Genomic DNA, 24761 nt, shown 5'->3' with positions numbered 1-24761 from the left:
CACCTCTCGCACAAGGGCTGGCGGGTGGGAAAGAAACACGCACACAAGCCCTGAATATCAGCAAGAGTTCTTTATTGCCAGGTGTTTGGTGGCTCCAAGCTAATGCCTGGGATGGAGCCTGCGCGACGAGGAGTAGGGAGCTCGCCGGGCCCTGCTGCGTAGCTACCGGTGTTCTCTCATGGCACGCAGCAGAGAGCTGCCGGGGTAGTCCCAGGTCTGATGTGGCCGAGGTGGATCCACTTCCATGGGTTCCTCCGCCTCTTCTTGTGGATCCACCTCCATGGGCTCCACGGTGTCAGGCAGGAGGACAAGCCAGTCCTTGCCTGGGACTGCCCACACGGGATGCCTCCCATCAGCTGTGTTCTCCGGCCAGGGTGCCGAACGAGGGGGTCGCCCAGTTCCATTGCCTGGTCCCATGCCACTCTCCACTTGATTTTCATTCGTGGGTTTCACGCCGCCATCTCTTTTACGGCCACGGCTGGGTCCCTCGCTGCGATCTGGCCGATGGGCACGCCTCTGCTCCCCACGGCTCTCCGCATCACGCTCCCGTCTTCGCTCCACACCACCACTGCACCTCTGGTTAGGCCCAGGCCCCCTGCTGCTGGATGTCTGAGGGGCCGGCCTGTTCCCCGCATCGCTGCGGTGCCAGTGATATCTCCGATAATTGTCTCTGGGCCGGGCAGCAGGCTTCCCCCAGGCACTGATGTCTTTTGTGCCGCAGGTGCTGTCCCTCTGCCCATGAGACATCTTTCTCCCATTAGCTGCCATCTTCTCGGTGCTTCCTCAGATCGCTTCGCGGTCCTCACACCGAGGAGGGCTGCCGCTCGCCTTGCTCCTTTCTCTGGCCTTCCTCCTGCCGCTTACGCTGGCTCTCAGAGGACCGAGTCGCTGAGCAAGTGGCGGGCCAGCGGCAGGGGGCCTCTTTTATAGGGCCCGGGGCAAAGGCGTGACAGCGGTGGCCACTGTGACCTCAGCAAGGCTCTGTGATGGAGTGGCCCGTGCGAGGCCAAAGGCGGCTGCGTTGGGAGAGGCCTGGAAGATGCCCTCATGTGGACAAGGAGGAGGGCTGGGGGGGCTGAGGGGCCCCTTTTCTGGGGCTGGCTCCCCCCCAGGCCATTTGGCTTGACAGAGAGAAAGGCTGCCCCATGCAATCCTGCCTCAACCCATTTTTTCTCCCCATCTCCAAGGCTTAGAATCTCTGGTTAACAAAAGAAAACTCCATCAACAAAACCAAACCAGACCCATTCAAAAGGCTAAAGCGGTCACAGCTGAAGTACCCATCTTCAGGAGATCTTTGATCTCCTTCTATGACCAAGTGACGCGCTTGGTGGATGAGGGAAAGGCTGTGGATGTGGTTTACCTTGACCTCAGTAAGGCTTTTGACACCGTTCCCCACAACATTCTCCTCAAGAAACTGGCTGCTCGGGGCTTGGACTGGCGTACGCTTCGCTGGGTTAGAAACTGGCTGGATGGCCGGGCCCAGAGAGTTGTGGTGAATGGAGTCAAATCTGGTTGGAGGCCGGTCACTAGTGGAGTCCCCCAGGGCTCGGTACTGGGGCCGGTCCTCTTTAATATCTTTATTGATGATCTGGATGAGGGCGTCCAGTGCACCCTCAGTAAGTTTGCAGATGACACCAAGCTAAGTGCGTGTGTCGATCTGCTCGAGGGCAGGAAGGCTCTGCAGGAGGATCTGGATAGGCTGGAGCGATGGGTGAGGTCAACTGCATGAAGTTCAACAAGGCCAAGTGCCGGGTCCTGCACCTGGGGCGCAACAACCCCAAGCAGCGCTACAGGCTGGGAGATGAGTGGCTGGAAAGCTGCCTGGCCGAGAAGGACCTGGGAGTATTGGTGGATAGTCGGCTGAATATGAGCCAGCAGTGTGCTCAGGTGGCCAAGAAGGCCAACAGCATCCTGGCTTGTATAAGAAGCAGTGTGGCCAGCAGGTCTAGGGAAGTGATTGTCCCCCTGTACTCGGCTCTGGTGAGGCCGCACCTCGAGTACTGTGTTCAGTTTTGGGCCCCTCGCTACAGGAAGGACATGGACGTGCTCGAGCGAGTCCAGAGAAGGGCGACCAAGCTTGTGAGGGGTCTGGAGAACAAGTCTTACGAGGAGCGGCTGAGGGAGCTGGGCTTGTTCAGCCTGGAGAAGAGGAGGCTCAGGGGCGACCTCATCGCTCTCTACAGTTACCTGAAAGGAGGCTGTAGAGAGGTGGGGGTTGGTCTATTCTCCCACGTGCCTAGTGACAGGACGAGGGGGAATGGGCTAAAGTTGCGACAGGGGAGTTTTAGGTTGGATGTTAGGAAGTACTTCTTTACCGAAAGGGTTATTAAGCATTGGAACGGGCTGCCCAGGGAGGTGGTGGAGTCACCATCCCTGGAGGTCTTTAAAAGACGTTTAGATGTAGAACTTAGGGATATGGTTTAGTGGAGTACTTAGTGTTAGGTCGGAGGTTGGACTCGATGATCTTGAGGTCTCTTCCAACCTAGAGAAATCTGTGAATCTGTGAATCTGTGGGAGGCTGTGCTTAGTGGTCTAGTATTCCTTCCCAGTGATCCCTTACACAGCCTGAGACCACGTAGGCAGCAGGTGAATTACGTGGGGACATTTTCATCTCAGCTCCAAAGCATGCACCACTGCTGAATGTAGCTTACCAGACTGATCAAAAAACTCCCGCTCCTGTTTAGAGGGGTTGGCAGCCCATGGAGACAGACCAAGTCCTGTGAGATGTCTTCACCCTGGTGGGTTTGTTCTACTGGGCAATATTCTTTCATTGTTGCTGCCCATCTCCCTCACCACCCATTGCCATCACCCCTTCTCTTGTGGTTAGAAGCTTTTTTTTTTTTTTTTTTTTTTTTATTTCAGTAGAAAAGGTGCTTGGGTAGGGTCCAAAAGGGACTTTTCTGAGCCCTAGGAAAGGAAAAATGACTACCTTTGGACACAGCGGGAGACAGATACTCTGTAAAACTGTGAATAGCCACTTGGTGTAAGAGTTCTTTATTCTGGTGTTGTGAACAGCCTTCCAGGTGAAGCACTGGTTACACACAGTCCATTTTATCCCTGTAACCTCTCCACCTTTCCTTTTGCTTTTCCTTTGCCACCAGGCCACCACCCAAGCACACCCTGAGCAGGGTCATGATCACCAAGAGCCGTGGGAAGGACAAGTTGTGGTGTTACACCCGTGAGCCCATCAAACAGCCGTTGCTGAAGAAGATCCTGGGGAGCGAGGAGCTGTCCCAAGAAGCCTGCATGGCCTTCATTGATATCCTTCCACTTCCTGGGGCACCCCTTGGGCAACAGGGCTGACAGGCAAAGGGCTGAGCAGCTTCTTCAGAGACCCAACTAAAGCCCATAGAAAGGTTTCTGGTCCCTCTTAAGGGCTTTGGGACCATGTCATGGACTTGGAGATGGATCTGATCCCGAAATCTGTATTTGAGCATCCTTGAGAGCTGATGGGTGTCTTCTCCATAAGCAAGGTCCAGGGAGTAAGTTACTGAGTCTTGCAGGTACACATCGCTTAGCGGTTAACTCAACAGTTCTGTTTTGGCTTGCTTCAACTCTCCAGGATGCATCTGCTGTAGAAGGGAGTAGACCTAATCATTATGGATACAAACTAGTCCTCATGGCCTCAGGGACAGGGCTTGATGCCTGAGTATCACTTTCCTGGCAGAATAAAGACAGCATGGGAGAAAGAAGCTGAGTACAAATATAAATCTAACCTGTGGAAGTCGCCTTTGTGTTTTGGTAGGGTTTTGCTCTAGGATACAGACTTTAGTTCGAACAGTTCTGTTGGTATAAACCCGGTACTGATGCTACAGCACAGTTACTGCTGCTACAGTTTTCCTCCTAGCAGCAAATAACAGCAGTAGTAGGAACTAAAAGGACTGGTAAAAATTGAGAACATCTGCAATTTTATCATTCTCCTTTCCATGTTAAACACATTTATTCAGAATACTGTGACCTGTTGTCATGCAGAATAGGTACAATATGGTGAAGTGGTGAAGGTCATCATTTGGTTTATGTTACCACAGCTCCAGTGCTGTCTGCAGAGCTCTGCCTCATGACACCAGCTGAAAATCTGGTCTTTTATAGTGGTATCACTATGTGTGATCAGGTAACACAGTAGTCACAGAACTTCCCTAGGCCTACATCCCAACCACAAAGTGGTTCTTTCTGACCTGAGATGATGCATGAAAAAGAGAGAGAGCTCGCTGGACATCTCCTAAAGAAATTTAAAGCCTTACCACTGTGCCCCCTCCACCAAATTGCAGCCACTTCTGTAGTCAAATGTGGGATGTCTTTTATCACATCATCAACAGAAGGGCTTCTCCAGACCTCCCGCTTAGCTGATCCTTGACTCCTGTCTCCCACCAGTGCTGAAGTACATGGGTGACTACCCATCCAAAAGGACCCGCTCAGTCAATGAGCTGACAGACCAAATATTTGAAGGTGCCTTGAAAGCTGAGCCTCTGAAGGATGAAATCTACTGCCAGACCCTGAAGCAGCTTACGGACAACCACATCAAGTAAGAGTCGTTGGTTTTGCTTGGCCCAAAGACACTAGCCTCTGTTGGGCAAAGGAGATCTGGAGCCTAAGCACGTCTCCTCCCCTCTAGCTGAGAACCACCCACCCATGCCAAAGCACAGAGCAGTGTCCACGCCATAACTTTTTTCCTCCTGGATCTTTCCTCATTTAGGTACAGTGAAGAGAAAGGCTGGGAGCTGCTGTGGTTGTGTACAGGCCTTTTCCCTCCAAGTAACATCCTCCTGCCCCATGTCCAGAGGTTTCTGCAGTCCCGAAAACATCACCCGTTGGCAGCAGACTGCATCCAAAGACTCCAGAAAGCCCTAAGGTACAGCACCAAAAGACCTCCTAGTCCTGACCATGTCACAGCATCCAAATATGCATTAGAAATTACAAGTAGGAGATGTTTTGGTAGTAGTTGGAGGGACACTGGAAGCTCACAGCCTTTCTCTGCATTCAGCCAAACTGAACTAAAAGGACTTTGGGTGGAGGATGTTGCTGATGCTATGGCACTTGCCTCTCCCTGTTTTGCAGGAATGGATCCAGAAAGTACCCTCCCCATCTCGTAGAAGTGGAAGCCATTCAACACAAAACCACCCAGATTTTCCACAAGGTTTACTTTCCTGATGACACCGATGAGGTAAATGGGATAGAAGGAAACTTCATTTTTGTCAGGATGGATGTCAATTTTCTTATTAAAATCCCAGAAAAGGCTACTGTTGTTTCTGATTCAGAAAAAATTCAGCCTTCCCAGAAGAGTCTGAAACAGCAGCATCAGAAAGATCCATCCTTATCTACCTTGGTGAGGCAGGATAGAAGACTGGAGCTCAGGGGTCTGATTTCCTGCAATTCACCTTCTCCAGACATGGGTGCTGAGTCAGTCTTCACTGCAAATTTTGACTCCAGGAAGAGAGAAACAGGATGTGTTCATCTCCATCCACGCCCTCAGTGGTTCACAGGCCTTGGCCATCAGTTATTTGCAGCCTCAACTGACAGATTCAGTCCACCAAACCATACCCAGCTGGGTACCAGTCCCAGGGACTGGGCTGGGAGCTGGCAAGAAGGAAACTAAAATTATTCCCCATTCTGACCTGAGATGATGCAGAAATCATAACATCTGCACTCAGGAACCTTTCATTAATCATCTTAGACATTAATAAGGCATGTAGATAAATTGAGGCTGGAGCAGATAGGCATGTCCTTGCAGGTACTGCTCTCTCATGCTACTGATTAGTCTCCCAGTGAGGTTTGCCTGCTCCTCTCTTTCATCATGCCCTTGGGCACAACTAAATTCTTGTATTTCCAAGGGAGTTTATGTGAAAAGCAGTGCACACCCATGAAGGGAAAAGGGTATTCTTCTCCAGTAGCTGTGTGTGTGCCCATGTTTTTCTGTAACGGGGTTTTACAGATCTCCTGGGACTTCTTATCACTCTGAGTATTTTTTCTATGTGACTAGTAATAAGCTGCTTTATACACACGCATCTTTGTGACAGCCAGTAGAAGGAGGCAGAGGGGACTTCGGCACGTGTCTGTGGTCCCTTTGACCATGGCAGTCACCCAGGTGGGCTGGCCAAGTAGTGTCCCTGTGGTACAACACGCATTTGCACTGAGGGGCAGTGGCACTGAGCTCCAGGCCATTCTCTCATGGTATGTGGAACATGGGTTCTGGTGGTTCAGGCAAACGTGGCCATGCATGGGACTGGCAGAAGTTTAAGTTCCCAATAAGTTCCCAATAAGAAGTTCATGGCTGAACTTCTGCAAATTTCCTTTTCACATGTCCAGAGCCACAATCCATAAAATCACTTCTTTCGTTGGTGGTGGGCACTTACATCTTTTCACATATCTGAGCCTAGAGCTCCTCGAAGAGAGCATGAAGCAGAAATTAATCTTGAGGTAGCAGTGGTGATGATCTTCCTTTCTTTGTAGGCATTTGAGGTGGAGTCCAGCACAAAAGCCAAGGATTTCTGCCAGAACATCTCCAACAGGCTGCTCCTAAAATCTTCTGAAGGCTTCAGCCTCTTCGTCAAAATCTCTGACAAGGTGAGTGACCCACACAGAGGCTGGGGTAATGCCAAAACACTCGGTGCTTCACAGCAATCATCCCAAAGGGCTTAAAACACAAACAGGCAAAGGTCTCCTGTGTTGAGAGCAGGTGGCTTTAACGCCCGATGATAGCACTGTGGCAGCCTGCTGTGTCCTGCTGACTGAGTGATGCAGCCAGTGCCACCCTATGTGCAGGATCTCACACTAATTGTGGCCCACCGAATCCCTGTGTGATCCAGAGTGAGGCAAGAGTCACTCTTTTTTTGCCTTTGTTGTCATTTTTGTCATTTTTTGCCCAAAAAGGTCACTGCATTGCGAATTAATTGAATGTTAAAGAGCACATGGGGACTGCCAGATGGAGCCAGCCTGGTCCCCTCTGGGTAGCTGTTCCTGTGATGCTGCATTGATCTGGGGCAAAGGAGATAGGGTCCATCAGGAGAAAGAGGTAGAAGACCCATGTTGCTGAGACGGTGTCCTGGTTTTGGCTGGTTTATAAGGATTAAGAAAAATGTGCAAGCTTAGAGCTGCCTTGGGCAACTGGAAGAAATCTACAGAGATAGTCATCAGGAAGGGAAATTAATTGCTCCAGGGAAACAGGAAGGTGCAATAAGAATTAATGGGTGGAATTAGAGCGAGTTGTTGGCAATGGCTTTCTGGCATCAGCAGTTTGTAGCAGAGAAGTCTAATTGAGACAAAGCAGTGAGCAAAAACTGCAGGAGATGGGGCAACAGCCAGCCCTGCCTGTGGCCTCTCGCTGCTTCCTCAGCCTTTGTAACCATGTGCTGTGCCCCCAGGTCATCAGTGTGCCCGAGGGCGATTTCTTCTTTGACTTTGTGAGACACCTGACGGACTGGATAAAGAAAGCAAGACCAGCGAAAGATGGTAACAGTGACTTTTCTCCCTTTGGGGTCACGCACAGCCCTCCTTGAGCCCTCCAGCCCTTTTAAAGATGGGCCACGCTGCTGTGGTTGTGCTGCCCGTGCCAGCCCTGGGGGCAAAACCTGACAGATGACCTGGCTGGTGCTCTCAGCATTGCTCTCAGATCTGCTCCCTGCTTCCTTCGCACAGGTATAGTGCCTTCCCTCACCTACCAAGTGTTCTTCATGAAAAAGCTCTGGACCAACACAACGCCTGGAAAGGATTCGATGGCAGATTCGATCTTCCACTATTACCAGGTGCTCTGGGAACCTGAGATAGCAGCAGAGACTTTGGGAGGAATTAGGGTGGAAAGACTGTGTATGTGCAGATGCATGAAGTTTTACTTTTAACAGAACAAAGTCCTGCCTTCAACAGAGAGCTATGAAGAACAGTTGGGTTGTATGGCAAGGACCAGGCTTCATGCACTGTAAGGCAACCAACTCAGCTGAGATTTGGGCCAGATGTTCTTGGGAAAGTAGCAAGAAGTGGGACACAGTAGCACTCAGCCTTAGCAGGGAGTACAAATTCACAAGCATTCTGAAGGTTTTCAGCTCCTTCATTCTTGGGCGTGAGCTGTGATGGTCCCAGCAGCCAGTCAAGAAGCTGCAGCTCTTCTGCACTTGTTTCATCTGGGAAGAAAGAGACACGTGCATGTCCCAAAGCTTTTTCATACAAGTATGCAAATACACAGATGTTCCCTGTGTTCTTGCCTGGATAAAGCAATTATCCTAATATTATCATAGCCTCTGATGCTTTGATAGTTACCTGACACATTTTCAAGCATCTTTTCGTAATGGGGGAATAGATTGAAAAAAAAATGAAAAGGAAAAATAAAGGGAGGAAAAAAAACACATTCAATTCCAATTGTCCATTACAAGGGTTGGATTTTCAGCAATGAGGGAGGGAGAACAAGACTGTAGGTTCACACATCTGATACCTACCACAGGGACCACCCTGTAACACGAGAACGTTTCAGGCCAGAGAGGATCTTTAGACATCAAGTGTGGTCTCAGCTGAGCAGCTGCCTGTCCACCACACTTGGTACAACAACTATGAGTGTTCCTAAGGCAGAGCCTCATATCCAGGAGCTGGAGACCTCCAAAAATGTGATTTAGCACCAGAGGGTGAAGGTCTGAGGTCACCCCCTCTATTTCTGAATGGCTTTCTTCCACATACAGGAGTTACCAAAGTACCTGCGCGGCTACCACAAGTGTACACGGGAAGAGGTCCTGCAGTTGGCAGCTCTCATCTACCGGGTGAAGTTTGAGGATGACAAATCCTATTTCCCCAGCATCCCCAAGCTTCTGAAGGAGCTGGTGCCTCAGGACCTCGTCCGGCAGCTCTCTCCAGATGACTGGAAGCGGGTAAAACAGCAGCTTTAGTCATAGGTCAGGCTTGGTGGGGGGAAACCCAGCATCTCGTGTGACTTGTCTGATGTTCAACACTGAAGTCAGGTTGCCAGAAGGAGTGACCCATGGTCCCTCTTGAGCCTTAAAAGGGCCACAGTCTCTCCAACAGCACCAAGAGAAGGAATTGTACATGTGTTCAGACACACACACACGTTGTGGGCTTTGTGCTGCACGTTGCTGTGACTGTAGTGGTGGATGCAGTGCTGTATGGACACATCTAGGGGATGGTCTCATGTAAAGCTTTGTTGTTGAAGGCAGACTGCTGAGCAGAAAGGCAATTCTCCCCGCTTTACACAAGGAGAGCTGTGGCACAGGTACGGACAAGTCTAGGCCATAAAGTAATGTAGATGTCTCACTGCCAAGAAACAATCTTGTAAGTCCTTTCTGTTTGCTGGGACTTGAACTTGGCCATGTGTCTAACAAGCAAATTATTGGCTTCTCTGTGTCGAAGTCCCCTCAGTCCCTTCTGCTCCCAAAATTGAAAGATCAAAATTTATAATCCCTATAATGGAGTCATCAGTACAGCTTCTAAGAAAGGACCTACTTTAGTTCCAGGCTCTGCTCCAGTGACCCACCAACACTTCTGTGAAGTGTTCATTGGAGCAGAGACTAGAATAGATGTCTCCACCTGGAAAACTTCTCCAGCTACTTTCTTGGCCCAATTAATATTTACTCATCCCAAGAAACTTGCCATCTGAGAACAGCTAATAGGCAGGAAGAACTGATCACAGGTTCACCATATGCTGTGGTTTGTTAATGAATCTCAGCGAAAGCCCAGTTACCGTGAAGCAATTATGGTTTCTGGTAGGATAGTCCGTCTTTGTAGCATGATGCTTCTTTACCTGCAAAAATCTTTGGTCCAAGGTAATGCAAACCCTCCAGCTCTGCTGTCCTCTCTGTTGCAGTCCATCGTGGCATACTACAATAAGCACGCAGGCAAAACGAGAGAAGAAGCCAAGCTTGCCTTCCTAAAGATTATCTTCAAGTGGCCTACATTTGGATCAGCATTCTTTGAAGTGAAGGTACCTGCTCTGCCTGGGGGTTCCCTGGCAGCTTTGAGACAGTATCAGAAGTCCCGTATCATGGAGGGGTTCCAGGTATGCAGGGTTGTCCCAGTGCCTGGAGTGGAACAACCCTGATAAGACAGGGAAAGGATGTAAGTCTCTCCATCAGTAAAGGGCTGAGATACTCATTTATGGCTGCCCTGTCTCTTTACAATACTGGGGCATTGTAGAGCATCAACGTATCTCAGTCCTCTTCAGGTCTATCCTCGCAGCTGTACTGCTGAGGAGGCAAGAGCCATTCTCTGTTTTGTGAAGGGAAAGGGGAACGTGTAATTTTCACACACCTGCACACACTGTGAACCCAATCCAGATCACCCATCATGGCACCAGGTTCCCATCACAGGCAGGGGAGGCCAGTAGTGATGAAGTCCAAGAACTCTGGGCACCTTATTGCAACCCCCCATACTCAGGGACCATACATTAAGCATGGTGTGGAAACATGACGCTGAAACCGTTCATGATATCTTTGAACTTAGGCACCTTAATTTCTGTCATGTTCATTAGATGGCATAGTGGATCTGAATAATATCCTGTGATTTTTCCACCCAGAGTGATTTAGCTGCCAAATGTAAATGCAAATGCTGGCAGAAGATACTGGGTGAGGAAATAGGAAAGCACCTGATTTAGCACGACGCTTCCCCTAACCAGTTCATCTCATTTCCAACAGCAAACTACAGAGCCAAATTATCCAGAAATCCTTCTAATTGCCATCAATAAGCATGGAGTGAGCCTCATTGATCCCAAAACCAAGGTAAGCAAGACTGAGGTCTTCACCAGGTGCTCCTGAGCCAACTCCCCAACCCCTTACAGGGTTAATCCCAAAGGCTGTGCTATTCCACCAGCCACATGGACCTTCCAGTAGAGCAGTCCTCCACGAGAATGGAGGATCCGCAGTCTTGCACTTCACTGCTGTTCCTGTGAGGCCATGGTATATTCTCATTTCAGCAGACATCCTTGGTCTGCTTGAAGGAAAGTTAAAGGTTGAGGCTCTCGTGTTGAGTGTGAGTCTTGTGTTCCCACCAGGATATTCTCATCACTCACCCCTTCACCAAGATCTCCAACTGGAGCAGTGGCAACACCTACTTCCATATAACTATCGGCAACCTGGTGAGGGGAAGCAAGCTGCTCTGCGAGACATCCCTGGTAAGGAGTGTTAAAGATTGATGGGCACAGTTAGAAAAAATCCTGACTTTGGCAGGCTAAAATAAACTGCTTCCCATAAGCCATGTCTCAGGGATTCTCTGGACTGAAAGTGGTCTCATAGAAGACCCAACAATGTGTGTTTTTCTTTTTTTATTTTTATATTTTTTCCCCTTGATTTCAGCACTGTCTGGTTGCTATCTCCAGAACAGCTTTTCCTAGGGATGATTTAGATATTAAGTATGGGGATATGTTAAGTGTGTAAGGCCTCACCTCCTATGCATCCATGGAGAGCTTTATGGCAGCACAGAGTTCATCCAAGACTTCCCTGCCACTGCCCCCAGGGCAGTAGCACTGGACAAGCCTGTAGTAAGCAAACAAGCAGCACTCACACCATGGCTCTGCCCAAGCAACTGGGGCTCTCATTAGGTCCATCTTCCAAGTTACAGGCAAGCCTGAGGTTCTTGGGGCATTGCCGACCCAGGAACATGGGACACTGCTCCATGTCACTGGAGTGAAAAACGTATCAAAGCAGATGTGGGCTCAGGGGGTGTCCTTTTACCAAGATCCTTTGCCCAGCTTGTACCTACTAACAGCCACAAGGAAAAAAAAAAAGAAAACAAAACACTTCTGCTTAGTCTATCTTAAACTCAAAGCATGTAGGATAAAAAGTCCTGTCCTGTTATTAATTTGGGGCGTTCACATTATTTTTGGCCATTTGAAAAATCCACTCCCCTTCCAAAGCTCCACACATCCTTAGCCTCAGCAGCCTCCTGGGAGAGACTTGCGCTGTAAATTGTGTTTGATCCTTGTGTCAGGGCCATATCACTCAAGGAGAACTGTGGAAAAAGGAAGAAGGAAAAAGAAAAAAAAAAAAGAAGGGAAAAATATACCTGGAAACATATATATAAGTTAACGACTTGTAGCAAGTGTGTTCAAGAGGCATGAGCCAGAGACCAAGCTGTGCTATAAAGGCAGGTAACATCTTCTCTCTCCTCACCAGGGCTACAAGATGGATGATCTTTTGACCTCGTACATCAGCCAGATGCTAACAGCCATGAGCAAACAGAGGAGTGCAAAGGGTAGCAAGTGAACTGCAAGAAGCCACTGGCAGGTGGCCATGGGGCTAATTCGCCAGCTGAGGGCTGTGGGGTACCCATGCAGCTGGGGGAGAACCTTTGCCTCCCAGATGTGGAAGATGAGCCGAACGCCGTCAGGGAGTTCGCTGGACTCTGACCTCGAAGGCTCCAATCCCACCTCCCCTTCGAGCGAGGATGACTATCTCTGACCCCCCCCCGTCCTCCTTCCCCACCCTGCAACCCGACTCCACCTTAAACCTCAAAGATTTCCAGGGGACACCACTGCTCTCAGGCAGTGACTGAGCAAAGAAACTCCGGCAGGACGTTTGCCTGAACCCAACAGCTGCCATCAAAAAGGCTCTGGGAAGAGGATTTGTGTGTGTGTGCGTGTGCGTGTGGCTTGGTTTGGTTTGTGTTTTTATTTTAAGTAAAGAGAGAGCTATTGAGATGCTAACGGCTTTTGGTGAGCTTATGGGCATTTCAGGTTTGAAGAGGAGTAGCAGAGCCCCAGTCCATGCTGGAAAGGTGTCTGATGAACACTGCGGGGCTTGTTTTTTGACATCACAGAAGAATACACCGTGTTCTTAAGGACAGGAAGAAAAAGCAGGCTGGGAGGAGCACATTTTAACCAGGAATCAGAACAAACAAACCACTGATTGAACAGGCTAGAGTACTGAAGTGCTGTCCGTGCAATGCTGGAAATATTTAAAGAACAAATTTTAAAGTTCTGTTTCTTCTTCTATTTATTTTTTAAAATATTAAAAAGAAAAAAAAATATCCCGCAATTTGCGCTGGTATCTGGACGATGACTCAGGGCTGAGGGCGACCTGCAGGACAATTCCTCGCCCTAGGATCCCCCTGGCACCGTGACAGCCAGTGACTGGGGCACATCTTCCCCAACCTAAGGGCTCAGCTGGAAGTGAAGCTCAGAAGATGTCATCTCCTTTTGCCCCCCTTGTGTCCAGACAAATTAACCCTGGGAGGATCTTTACTGCAAGCTTCAACGTGGACGTAGGGATTTCGAAGTTCCTGCTCTTGGAAGATTGTGGCCAAGCCCATGTGCAGAAAGGGCTCTGATCTAAACACGGACTTGGCCATCACAGCTGGAAAAAACTTAATGATTTTGTTGTGCTTTTGTGTGTGTTGCTGTATAAAAGGGCTCTCTGCCAGTCCCGGTTGGAGCCTGAAGCACTCTCAGAGAGCACAGGCCCATGATTTCAGAGGGTTTTTCTCCATCTTTGGTTGGCCCTGCCGATCTGCTGGCTGGTTGTCCCATTGTCCACCCAGCACCACGCAGTGTGGAGCAGCTCCTTTGGACCAGAGCTGGGACCTGCCGGCAGAGAGGAGGCTAAAGGCATGTCGCGTCTGGGGGGAGGTAGGGGAAGGAGCATGGGGTGCCTTTCCAAAATCCAGGCTTCAGAGGAGCACGTTCCTGGGCAGGTGGCATCAGGAGGGGTGAGAAGTGTCTGCTGAGAGCTGATGTTGGTGTCACTAACCAGTTAAGCTCAAGTAACCCTTGCTGGGCTTACTGGGCTCAGTCTCCCAGCGCTGTGGCACCAGGAGCACTACCTGCCAGGCCACCAGGAGCACGGCATCTGACGGGGATACAGCAGTGGCTTTGGACCTCGGTCTCTCCACCAAAGCAAACAAAATGCTGCTTGGAGACGTCCACCAGCCAGCCAGGGCTGCTAGGAGATCCCCCTTACCACCACGACGAGCCTCCAGCCACCCCTGCCGCCCACAACACGCTCAGTAGACGATGCAGCCTAGCAATGTTCTCCAGTGCTGGTCTGGGCCAGCTTTCCCCCACCGCCACCCTCGTCCCTTCGTTCACAGCTCTGTTGGCCTCCCGTGCACCCCACCATTTAGGGGGTGCTGGGACTCTTGTGTGCGTGTGCCTGTGTGTCATATGTATTAGCATCTGCTGGCCTCTTTGTATTCACACCGAGCAATGTAACACGAAAAAAAACGTATGTCCAAGTGAAATATTCTCATTAAAAGGCATAAAGTGGCTTGCGGGAGGCTGTCCTGCACTGTGCGGTCGTGGTGGTGGCTCCACGGGTGGGATCAGGGCCCCCAGGTCCTCAGCAGGGAGAGGACTTCTGGTGGAACGGGGCTCCTGGTGAGAATATCCGGCAAGGGGGAGCGAACCGTCAGTGGACACAAAAATTAAGAAAATTAAGAAGGGGGGTAGGGAGCTAACACCATCATTAGGATCCTTTCTGCACGCTTCATAGATCTGGAGCTGCTCTACACCAATCCTTTTGCCCTTTTCCAAGGGAAGCTACTGCTTTTTCGCACATCTAGCCTCCAAAATACCTCAAAATTGCAAGCTTAGAAAATTTGAGTGCTTTTCAGCACAGTTAACTTTGAAACCCTGTACTTCCCTTTCACCTTTTATTTGTGATGATATGTTTAATCAGCAAAAACACACCTCTGAATGATGATGATCTGAATGCCACGTTCTTCCCCTTTCCCAATCCCCTAGAATAAGAACAAAACAGGATTGGAGAGCCAAACTGTATTTAAAACATCACCTAAAATTTACAAAAGAAAAAAAAAAAAGTTTTTATTATCTGTTCAAGTAGAAATGTATGGCTTAAACCTGGAGATGTTCACATCTCCCTTGCAGAACAAGGCATGGAATTCCTTCCCTGTATGTGCCAGCAGCCACCGGGAGAAATGAAAATCGGAATAAATCCCAGGATGCAGAGCAGGTAACAAAGACCTTCCCAAGGGAAAAGCAAACAGGACACCTCGTGGAACCAGTTCACACCCAGCTCGATGAAGAAGTGTTGTGCTCCTGGTTACTGTCCCGGTAGTCACATGGCCAAGGCACCAAGAAATCCTTTAGCATCTGTGGAAAATACTCCCTCACCCACAGCCAGGGTGAAGTCTGTCCCATTGGGGTTTACGGCAGGACTAGAGGAGGGGAAAGGAAAACCTAAGCTGTCCCTGCCTGTGTTATGGAGAGGCACAGACCCTGGTGAACCATCCAGCAGCACTTGACCGTCGTGGTGGGGCTGGGGAGCTCCTGGGGCTGGAGCAGACCTGAGAGGAGGAAGGGAGTGTGTGGACAGGAGACTGGAGAGATGTGGACAACCAAGGGCAAGGAGGACCAGAGGGTGCTCGGGTGTTTGCAGCGAAGATAAAAACAAAGCTGCACAAACAGAGGGCTTACACACTGCAGGAGGGCTTACAGGATGAGGTACAGTGGTCTCAGAGGGAAATGGTGGTTCCTACACGAATCCTGCCAGGGAGGTTTAATCCTTTCACCGTGGTGCACAGCTTCGTCATGGACGCAGCCCCATCTGTGCTCCTTTACACCCCAGGGATCCCTGCCAGGCATGGGACTGAGAGGAAAGCAACAGGAGAACAAGGTCAGTGCTCATCTCCATTGGGGTCGTGGTGGCAAATGGCTGCCCCTCGCCAGGCAGGCTGCTGTTTGCACCTCAGCAAGGGGCAGCAGGGCAGGCTTTGCTCTCCGATCCTCCGCGAGATGGCAGGTCTGCACCTCCTCCTTGCCCGCGTCAGGCCACGACAGCAGGCATGTTGCTGAGCTCTGCAACAGAAGACAAGCAGTGAGCTATTGACACACCTCCAGCTATTTTGCCAGCAGTCACAAGCAAACAGCTTGGCCAAAAAAAATCCTGCAGCCCAGGTTGGGTCATTTTGTCTGCTCCTTTAGTCCAGAAATCTGGCGCATGGGGGTATCCCCAACAGACCCCACCTTGCCGTGGAGATCTGAGAGTGCTCAGTGCCCTTCTGTTCTTTTTTCACAGCATCCCAGAGTAAAGCAGGTCAGAGGGGACCTCTGGAGCTCTCTGGTCCAACCTCTGCTTGAAGCAGAGCTCAAGGTTGCTCATGGCTTTGATGAAAAGTGATGTTCATCACTGGGGAGGAACCACAGCACTGCACCCATGCTGAGATAACCCATCCATCCTTCACCACGACATGGGCGTGACAGAGGTGACCCCGAGCAGGATCCATCTCCTGCCCCCCCTCACCCCGCTCACCTGTCCTGAACTTGTTGTAGGTGCCGCTCTCCAGCATCGAGCCACCATCGTGGGCACAGCAGGAGAAACTCCGCTCTCGCCACCTGCCAGGGGCAAAGTGCTTGGATCAGGCCACTGCTTGCTGTGGTTCCCCCCGCAGCTCCCTGGAGCCCCGATCACCCTTTTTCTACTTTGTCAGGGCAGGACCTGGCCTGGTACCTGAGGGTTTGCTCAAGTTTTTAGTGAGAAGGGATCCTGATGCACAGCTGTGATGTCTAAGTGTCCACGTTTCACGTGTAAAACAGCATTTTGAAGGCGCCTTTTTGACTAATCCCTCTCCAGCCTTCCAAAGCAAAAGTATAGCTGTCTCTCCTTTTCCACACCAAAGCACTCCACATAACCACGCCATGCTTATAAGCAAGCCAGGCTGCTCACCCAGGATCTTCCTGATCTTTCCCCCTGCTGTGACCCGCAGCAGAGCTGTGCTCCCAGCACCCCTGCAGAAAACAGCCCCGAGCTGGCTGGTCTGGTCCCTCCACCCACCCACAGGCAGGTGAAGAGCTGAGCCCAGCACCTCCTGCTGTAGGAGCACAGCCTGGCTTCTGATCCAACCACGGCAGAGCTGAGCATCCAGCAGCCTGACCCCAGTTTCTCCGTTATTAAACATAGATAATGTCTTGGACAGCACAGAAAGAAAGAAAATAGTGTCTGTGACACTCAGGTATTTCTGGGTATATTTCATATTTCAGATAGTTCGTCTGGGAGGATGGATTCCTCAGTGACTCTGATATATGCAGACAGAGACATGAGGTGCACAAATATTAACAATGAGAGCTCTCCTCCTAAGTTACATCCAATGTCCAAATAATCTAAATAGTAAAAAATAGAAAAATCAGTTCGTTTTCCAGCTTTGATAACTGGATTCTGCTGCTACTCTAAACACACCAAGTCTGCACTGAATCCTTTGGGTAGGTGATGTCTGAGTTACCAAAAGGAAAGGGAAATATATAGCAAGCAGGAGCAGTGCAGAGGTTTTTGGAGACTTTAAGGCCTTTTTTTTTTTTTTTTTCTAATTCTTGAAGAGGAAGATGTCCTCTAGAGCAGTTTTAACCCTTCAGGTCACTGAAAGCATCCCTTCATTCCTCCAAGGGGGACAACAGATGAGGCTAGCACGGCCACTAGCAGCTCAGTAGTTACCAGTGCAGAGCGAAGATGAGTGAGATGAGGAGCACAGAGGCCAGGTCCGTCAGGATCCACATGATGTTGTACTGCTGCGGTGTCTGGAAGGGAACAACAGAGGACGTGTCCAACACCAAGGACCCCGAAATACGCAAGAAAGCTGCTCTAGCTCCTCCTTGCTTCTTGATCCTAGCAATTCAGCTCCCTGGTGTGCATGTGAAGTAATATCCTTACGGTGTTTAAGGTATTTGGTGGCATTTTAAAGAGGTCACCTGCCAGTGGGTGTTGGTGCAAAATCATCAGTCTCAATAAGGACAAGTCCGCTGGGTGGCCAAGGAGACTGGACCACATCACAGTAAATACAACAGGGACTTGTTTGGACAGGCAGGCCCTGTAGTTTCCTTTGCTTCCCTATGACATTAATATCAACAGATGGCATTTGGCTGCCCCTGGAAAAACTGTACTTAAGTGAAAACCAGAGAGGGGCTGGGTTGGCTCCTGCTTCAAGTCCAAGAGCATCTGAAGATTTGTCCTCACATCAGACCACTCCCGCCCTCAGAATGGACTGAAATGATGCGGTTTTCTGGGTGGGAGATGGAAGCACTGTAAAATCTACTTCAAGAGTGTGAAACCAGTCATTCAGAGTGGTAACCTGAATGCAGGGACTCTGGTGAGACCAGTGACCCAGGTGCTCCGTAGCCCTATAGGTTGTCAAAGGCACAGTAGAGGGCAGACAAGCAATGTGAAAAGTTCCTCACAGCAGGTTTTTTTTTTTTTTTTTTCCCTTTGGGCTTGTGACAACAGACCAAGTTGAGAAGGAATGTAGGCGTTCCTGGGATTTAGGAACTTTTGACAGCAATAAGGTTCTTTAGAAGCTTAGAGATTGAAATCCTCATGCGATATCCACATGTACCCTCAAAGGCCCCTTCCTTTAACCCTAGACAAGTTTCAGTATGACTTATTTTCCCTCATGTCAGGCCTGAGTCTCCAAGTCCAGCCAACCAGGGTTCTTCTCCATGGACCAAAAAGAACCAGGAAATGAGGGTGATGATACCTGGTATGGCTCAGAGGAATGAGGTAAACCAGGTTCATGTTAAGTCCGTCTGCATGCAGAGGGACTTTATTCATGCACAAATCAGCCCATGGTCTCTAAAGGTAGCCATGAATATCTGCCCCCCATTTTGTACCCCGGGAACAAGGGAGGATCACTGCTTACCATGAGGAAGAGGGGCTGGCTGAGATTCTTCAGCGTGTGGACAGCATTAGTGGTCACAGAGTGTGCCCCCGAGCACCACGCCAGGGAGAAGAGCCACGGCTCGTTGATCACATAGAGGTTGGTGGTGATGTTTGCCTCAGCGTATTTCCTTTAAAAGACCAAGAGGCAATTGCCTTCATTAAGGAAAGCAAGGAGGTTAGTACTTCCTTTGGGCTGAATCAAGGAGAGCTGGCAATTCTGTATGGCAATTCTGTCCTAACTTGTTATAGGACGTAGGTCAGGAACAGAAAGGAAGCCCAACCAGCCAATAATCGGTTGATAATATCTAATTCCAACCCCTACATGGGCAGGGACACCTCCTGCTAGGTCAGGTTGTCCAGAGCCCCTTCCAACCGGCCTTGGGCACCGCCAGGGCTGGGGCACCCCCAGCTCCTCTGGGCAGCCTGGGCCAGGGCCTCAGCGCCCTCAGATGGAAGAATTTCTTCCCAACGCCTCCCCGAAGCCTCCCCCCTGCCAGGCTCCAGCCGGTGCCCCTCGTCCTGTCCCCCCAGCCCTGACAAAGAGTCCCTCCCCAGCTTCCCTGCCCCCCCTGCAGGCCCTGGCAGGCCGCTGGCAGCTCTCCCCGGGGCCTTCTCTTCCCCAGGCCCACCACCCCCAGCTCTCTCAGCCTGGCACCACAGCAGAGCTGCTCCAGCCCCTGAGCATCCTCGCGGCCTCCTCCGGGCCCGCTCCAGCAGCTCCGTGTCCTTGTGCTGGGCCCAGAGCTGAACGCAGCGCTGCAGGGGGGGCCTCCCGAGAGCGGGGCCCAGGGGGACAATCCAGCTGGGGGCTGCCAGCTCATATTCAGTATTCCACCTAAAAATGCATTTGTCATCTCCCAATAGTGTGTTTAAAATAATCTTCAAGGTCATTATTCACATTTCTTATGTTTGCAGCAACAGCTGGCCATCTGTGATGTCCTTATAAGTTACTGAAATTTAATATGAAGTGATACCATTTCTCTGTATAACTCTAAGGGAATGTATCATCAGTATGAGTATTTGTAAATTTATCTATAGTCTGCCCAGGATTTACCCAGATTTACCCAGATGGATCTACCTAGCATTTTAAATGTTGGGAAAATTATCATTAAGAAAACATGGACATTATTATTATCCAAAGGGCTAAACGTTTTCTTATACTTGTTTTTAATTATTTTTCAATGCTTTTGAGCATGGGAAAGAACAAAAAATCCTGTTTACAAAAGGAGAGCTGGATAGGTAAGACATTTCATATGTGTTTTTAAAAATATCTGTTTATGTAAGACAACCATTTTGGAGAATCCTTCAATAAATGTGGAGCTTTCCATTGGAGAGATTACACTGTTAGTGTGTCCCAAGCAACAGAGTACTGGTAGCAACAGAGACAATAATGAAGTCTCCAAAATACCATCTACAAGAGTGTTGTGTTCTCTCACCACAGCATTATGCACTCACACCGATGTTTGTGGAGGCCATAGGAGGTTAAATAGTTGTTTGTTCATTCTCTATGGTTCATTATTAGCAATACTGAGGATGGCATGTGTAGAAACCTGGAGACACCTGCATCCTTCTAGTCAGAAAATCCTTAGATCCCAGTGAAGTAGATATGGACTTGGACAAGGAGGGGTGCTACCCTCCTTGCTACGTATGCTACCTCTTGGCCCTACACGGGGTATACAGTAGGAATGAAATAAAGTCCTTCAACTCCAAAATGTAACAGGGTTGGCCACAACCTAAAAGAGCTCTTGCCAAAAATGGTGTAGATCCTAGAGCTGGTCACCGGAGGGAGGCATTGCCACACACATGAAGCAAATATCCTCTAGACAACAGCACTTCGGGCTGAAACTGCAACCTACCGGATATCTTCACTGGACATTTCAGTGTAGGCCAGATTGAGTTTGACAATATTGTCCATCAATAGGTCTTCAACTGGGCCAGCCTACCAGATTGGGTCTAATCCCAGACTCATTGAGGATGACTTCCAGGGTTCTGTTGATCCACGAGTACCTGTAAGGATGTTTCTCTGGAGGGCGGTAGAGATCAAATATAACAAGTTTATTCTGACTGTCTGCAAGGCGCAAGAAATTACTTAGCTTGTAAATTGACTGATTCATTGCCTGGTTTTGATCTGCCCTTGACAGTGAGCCCATGCATGAAAAGGGTTTGTCCTAGAAACAAACAGATGTAAAAAGGAAATCAGTCAGCCAGTCATATCTAGGAGCAAGCTGCATGCAAACATTTCATACCTCTGTAAGCGAAAAAGTTTGGCATCAACCCTCAGTAGGTGAGGATATTCTATTCTGCTTAGCTCTTCTACCTGAGAAACATGGATAATTAACCCAGATGACACTGCTTCTGGGACATAAATTGTGTAGCTAGCTCTGCTGTTCTTCTCTGTCCCATCACGTAAACCGTATTACACACAGCACCTTGCACAAGTACCTGTTTTCTTCTTTCTCCAGACCATCTGTTCTGCTGCTGCCATGATAAGGAGCTACAAGAACACCCACCAGCCAAACAAAATAGGTCTCCTAGGCCTAAAGGCCAAAAGGACAAAGCAAGGAGACCCCCAACTGAATGACTTCTACCAACTAAGTGTGGGCTCAACCAAAAGTTTCTCTCCTAACTTTCATACTAATAAGCTGTAGCCAGCCAGTGTCTCTTCTACAACATCACAGTCATTTATGGTGCTTGCCTTAAGGAACCATGCTCCAGCATTCAACTCCTTCAGGGTATCCCAGGAGAACAAGGCTGCATTTTGAGCAGTGTCGTTGGGATAGACCTCCCTGATGTTGGTTGTCCTCCTCAGGCTGCTGTCATGCATGAGGAAAGGAACTCCGTCGTAGCTCTTGGAGAGCAAGAATTCAGGTCACCTGGAGTGGAGATCATTCATGGCACAAGCAGAGTCAAACCAGGTGAGAACAACGTGTGGGCCACCATGAATGCAGCAGTACAGCCTCCCTTAGAGCAGAGGGTAGGGTAGGAAAGAAGGCTGACACTCAAGATACCAAACTGTTTCAAGCTTAAATATTTCTGGGTGACCTTGGTGAAGCTGTACCTCACTGTGACTCATTTTTCTCAGGGGCAAAGTGGAGATGGTGGCATTTATGCCTGCCAGCCCCTAAAAGAAAATGGGTAGTAACTTGTGGCCAAAGGCTCTTTCTGCTGACACCAAAGTGCTTCTACAGGTTTCAGAGGACTGAAGTTTAAATGGATAGAAAGGCAAAATTCTCTTTTATAGAAAGGTCTTTATTAATAGAACACCTAAGTATTAGTATTTTAGTTACTTAGTGCCTGGAAACTGCTCATCCTGCCCAGTAGGTTAGAAGGTCATGGCAAGGAGTCCCATACACAAAGGTAATTAAAGGTCTAGTAATTATATCAATGATGGCACAGGTCTAAATACAATTTTCTGGTGGTTTCTAGGCCTGATAAGACCTTCAGTGAGGCCTGGAAGTCAGACTACAGTAGGAACTTGTCTCTGTATGTTGCAAAAGTATTTAAAATATACTGTAGAAATAATGACTGTTAGATAAGAGCTTATTGAGAAGAGCCATGTCCCACAGCCCTTAGCATCATGCAGCAGCTGAGGGACCCTGTCCCAGCCGTTGGCAGAACCAAATTGCCCAAAATTACATGGCTCCAAAGGCAACTCTTAGAAGAAGTATCTGCTTTGGGAAGTGTGATGTTTTTCCCTTACCTAATGGTGACATCTGTTTCAAGACCATCCCCACCATGTTCAATTGTCTTCTGAAATGACATCTCAGTGTTTTCTGGTGCCAGCTGGGGAAAAAAAATGGGCCATGAGCAGACTGGCTTTAGACACACTCTGGAGGACTCTGTAAATACTTTCTGTCTCCTTGTAACGCCTGTTTTGTATTAAAGGACCACCATTATCTTGTTAAAGTCTCCCGTTTGCTTTCTTCCACCTTAGCCACCAAACCCACCATGTCTCTCAGGGTTCCCTGTTAGCAAACCCACAGAGCGATCATTTGGCACACAGTTCCAAACGGAAATGTCTCCCTTTCCACCCTCCATTGATTTCTTGGGGGGAAAAAATGATGATGATGAAGGCAACAGCACACAGGATGAGGAAATGATGTAAAATAGCTTCTCCAAACCTACCATCGGTGCTCCGCGGTGTCCAATGAGGGCTGGCTTTGGTCCAAGTGTCCCCTCCTCTCTGATGCAAGGAGAGTACATCCCCAGAGGTATCAAGAAAAGAAAGAGAAGGATAGCCAGGTATGGACCAACAATTACCACCTGAACAACTGCAAAAATTTGAAGGAGGAATGCTAGAGTTAATCCATTTGGTAGCACAGCGTTTGCCTTGCAGCTTGACTTTTAATACAGCCCTCCAGCTAAGTAACTGTTGGGCTTTGTCCCATCCCATTTTCCATCCCTTCTTCCCCTAATTTTCACCGTCTGTCCAAACAATACAGTCCAGGACAAAGAAGGATTTGGGCTGTTTAGGCTAGGATTGCAAGTTTTGTGCTGCAATTGCATCTCACTATGCCTTCCAGCAAGACACAGCCTTCATTTCTTTTTCATTGGAGATGATGCAATGCAATTTCCCCCACCTGTAGAGGAATGATCCTCAACAGAAGGATGCTTTTTTTTTTTTTTTCTTACTCAAATAAGAGCAGGCAACATTTTAAAGTTTCATTCCCCTCCAGGTGAATGCTTCCCTGGTTCCTTCAGACTGCTGTCAGTGGCTTTCTGTATGTGACATGCAGTCTCCTACTGACACTGACTGCATGGGTACTGCATCTCAGAAACCTGCCAAGTCATTACCTATGGTCTCTGGAGTCTGTTGACATATTACTCAAGAGTCCCAGTGGGCAACCTTCACCTCAGAGAATGAAACAGTTCCTCTGAGAAGCACCTGTGCACCAAAATTCCTTATTTAGGTGGCTACCACCACCCCTCTGCACACTGTATTAGTGGCTCTGAAAGAACTTGGGGTTACACCAAGTCAATGTATGGAGTTGAGTGACCATTAGGCACAGTGGGTTGTAAAGTCTTGGGTCCCAACATGTTCCTCCCTACCCCCAGCTGCAGTTAAATGTAGAGAAATTCCTAGGTAGGAAACAAAATGCTCCCACCAGCACATTCTGTCTGAAGTCAATGGTTTCTGTTACAACTCAACATCTGCAGATGGGTGTCATGTAGACAACACTGGATATATGGAGAAACTGGGTCAGAGAAAAAGAGCCAGAGCCAGGCTCTTCTGCAGTTGTTCTTGACTCCTTGCCCTTACACTTCCTGGAGCTCTCAAAGGGATAACACCAGGAAAGGAAAGCAAAATTCCTTAACAACCAATCTGAAAGCTCTTTTCCCCATCCTATCTGGCTTCTCCTAAGATCCTCTAGTATGGACTGACTTTCTGAGACAGTGAAACTGAGCATAGCAATTTCGGACACTGGTTGCTCTCTCCTGCAAAATTCTGACCAAATTTTCACGCATGATCTAGAACTTGGGGACTTTTGCTAATCTCCTTATCTTTAGGGCTTGTCACTACCTTGGTATACACCAAAACTTTGCAAGGTAGCATGCAAATCACTAACAAGTATGGACAGGCCTGAGACAGTGCATAGGCTAAGCCCCAGCCCTGCTAATTTCTCTGGAATACTCAAAAACTAAAATTCAACTCTAGCTGGAATGTGGATGTGGGAGGAAACGGCTCCTGCACGCTTGATTTTCCACACTGATATGTGTCTTTTGTCATACAGGGAGCAGGAAGCAGAGCTACTGTACCTTTCTTATCTGCTCTGATGGCATACAGAGCCATGGGCCAGGAGAGGAGGACCATGATAGTTATTGCCCCTATGTGGAGATAGGGAGCTGTGATCTGGAAAGGAGAAAAAAGGATTTTATTCAAAGGATGAAGTGTGGATACAGACAGAAACAAGCCCCAACACAGCTGCAGCCTCCCACATAGATGGGCTCCTGCTGTGGACATCAGCAGTTTATCTTCTCTCCCACACCCAGGTTGGATCCACAAAACACCTCCTGAGTCAGGGCAGAGAGATGTGCCTGGCTGGTTCCCCGCACTGAGGAGTGCTCCTCACTTCAGTATAAAGCTCTCCTTTCCTCTCAACCAGCCAAAAGGGACAAGTCTGTCCTTGTCCAGGATGGTTTGGCAAACAATCACCTTTACTACTACGTCATAACCTG

At 49.0% G+C, this 24761-nt stretch overlaps 2 protein-coding genes across 2 annotated transcripts in view; one reads left to right on the top strand and one right to left on the bottom strand.

The window, feature by feature from the left end:
• The first annotated feature begins 2006 nt into the window (after nt 1-2006).
• On the top strand, nt 2007-12984 carry LOC310885028 (unconventional myosin-VIIa-like). The gene is made up of 12 exons (XM_083807781.1): nt 2007-3259; nt 4369-4522; nt 4694-4849; nt 5056-5161; nt 6448-6561; nt 7359-7446; nt 7633-7739; nt 8661-8846; nt 9797-9913; nt 10623-10706; nt 10979-11098; nt 12099-12984. Exons 1-12 carry the CDS (start codon nt 3133-3135, stop codon nt 12186-12188), a joined length of 1449 nt encoding a protein of 482 aa, XP_083663907.1. The 5' UTR covers nt 2007-3132; the 3' UTR covers nt 12189-12984.
• A 145-nt stretch (nt 12985-13129) lies between these two features.
• The window catches only part of LOC310884987 (glycerophosphodiester phosphodiesterase domain-containing protein 5-like), a 37117-nt gene continuing 25485 nt past the window's right edge, over nt 13130-24761 (bottom strand). Inside the window, 10 exon segments of the mRNA XM_083807667.1 lie at nt 13130-15736; nt 16191-16273; nt 17367-17449; nt 18565-18712; nt 20441-20518; nt 20520-20752; nt 21280-21430; nt 22285-22367; nt 22710-22855; nt 24342-24435. Coding sequence (XP_083663793.1) covers nt 15705-15736; nt 16191-16273; nt 17367-17449; nt 18565-18712; nt 20441-20518; nt 20520-20752; nt 21280-21430; nt 22285-22367; nt 22710-22855; nt 24342-24435 — 1131 coding nt within the window. The 3' untranslated portion in view covers nt 13130-15704.

Source organism: Anser anser, assembly GCF_964211835.1.
Source record: "Anser anser genome assembly, chromosome: 1".
Lineage (NCBI taxonomy): Eukaryota > Metazoa > Chordata > Aves > Anseriformes > Anatidae > Anser > Anser anser.
This window is presented reverse-complemented; position numbering and strand designations above follow the sequence as displayed.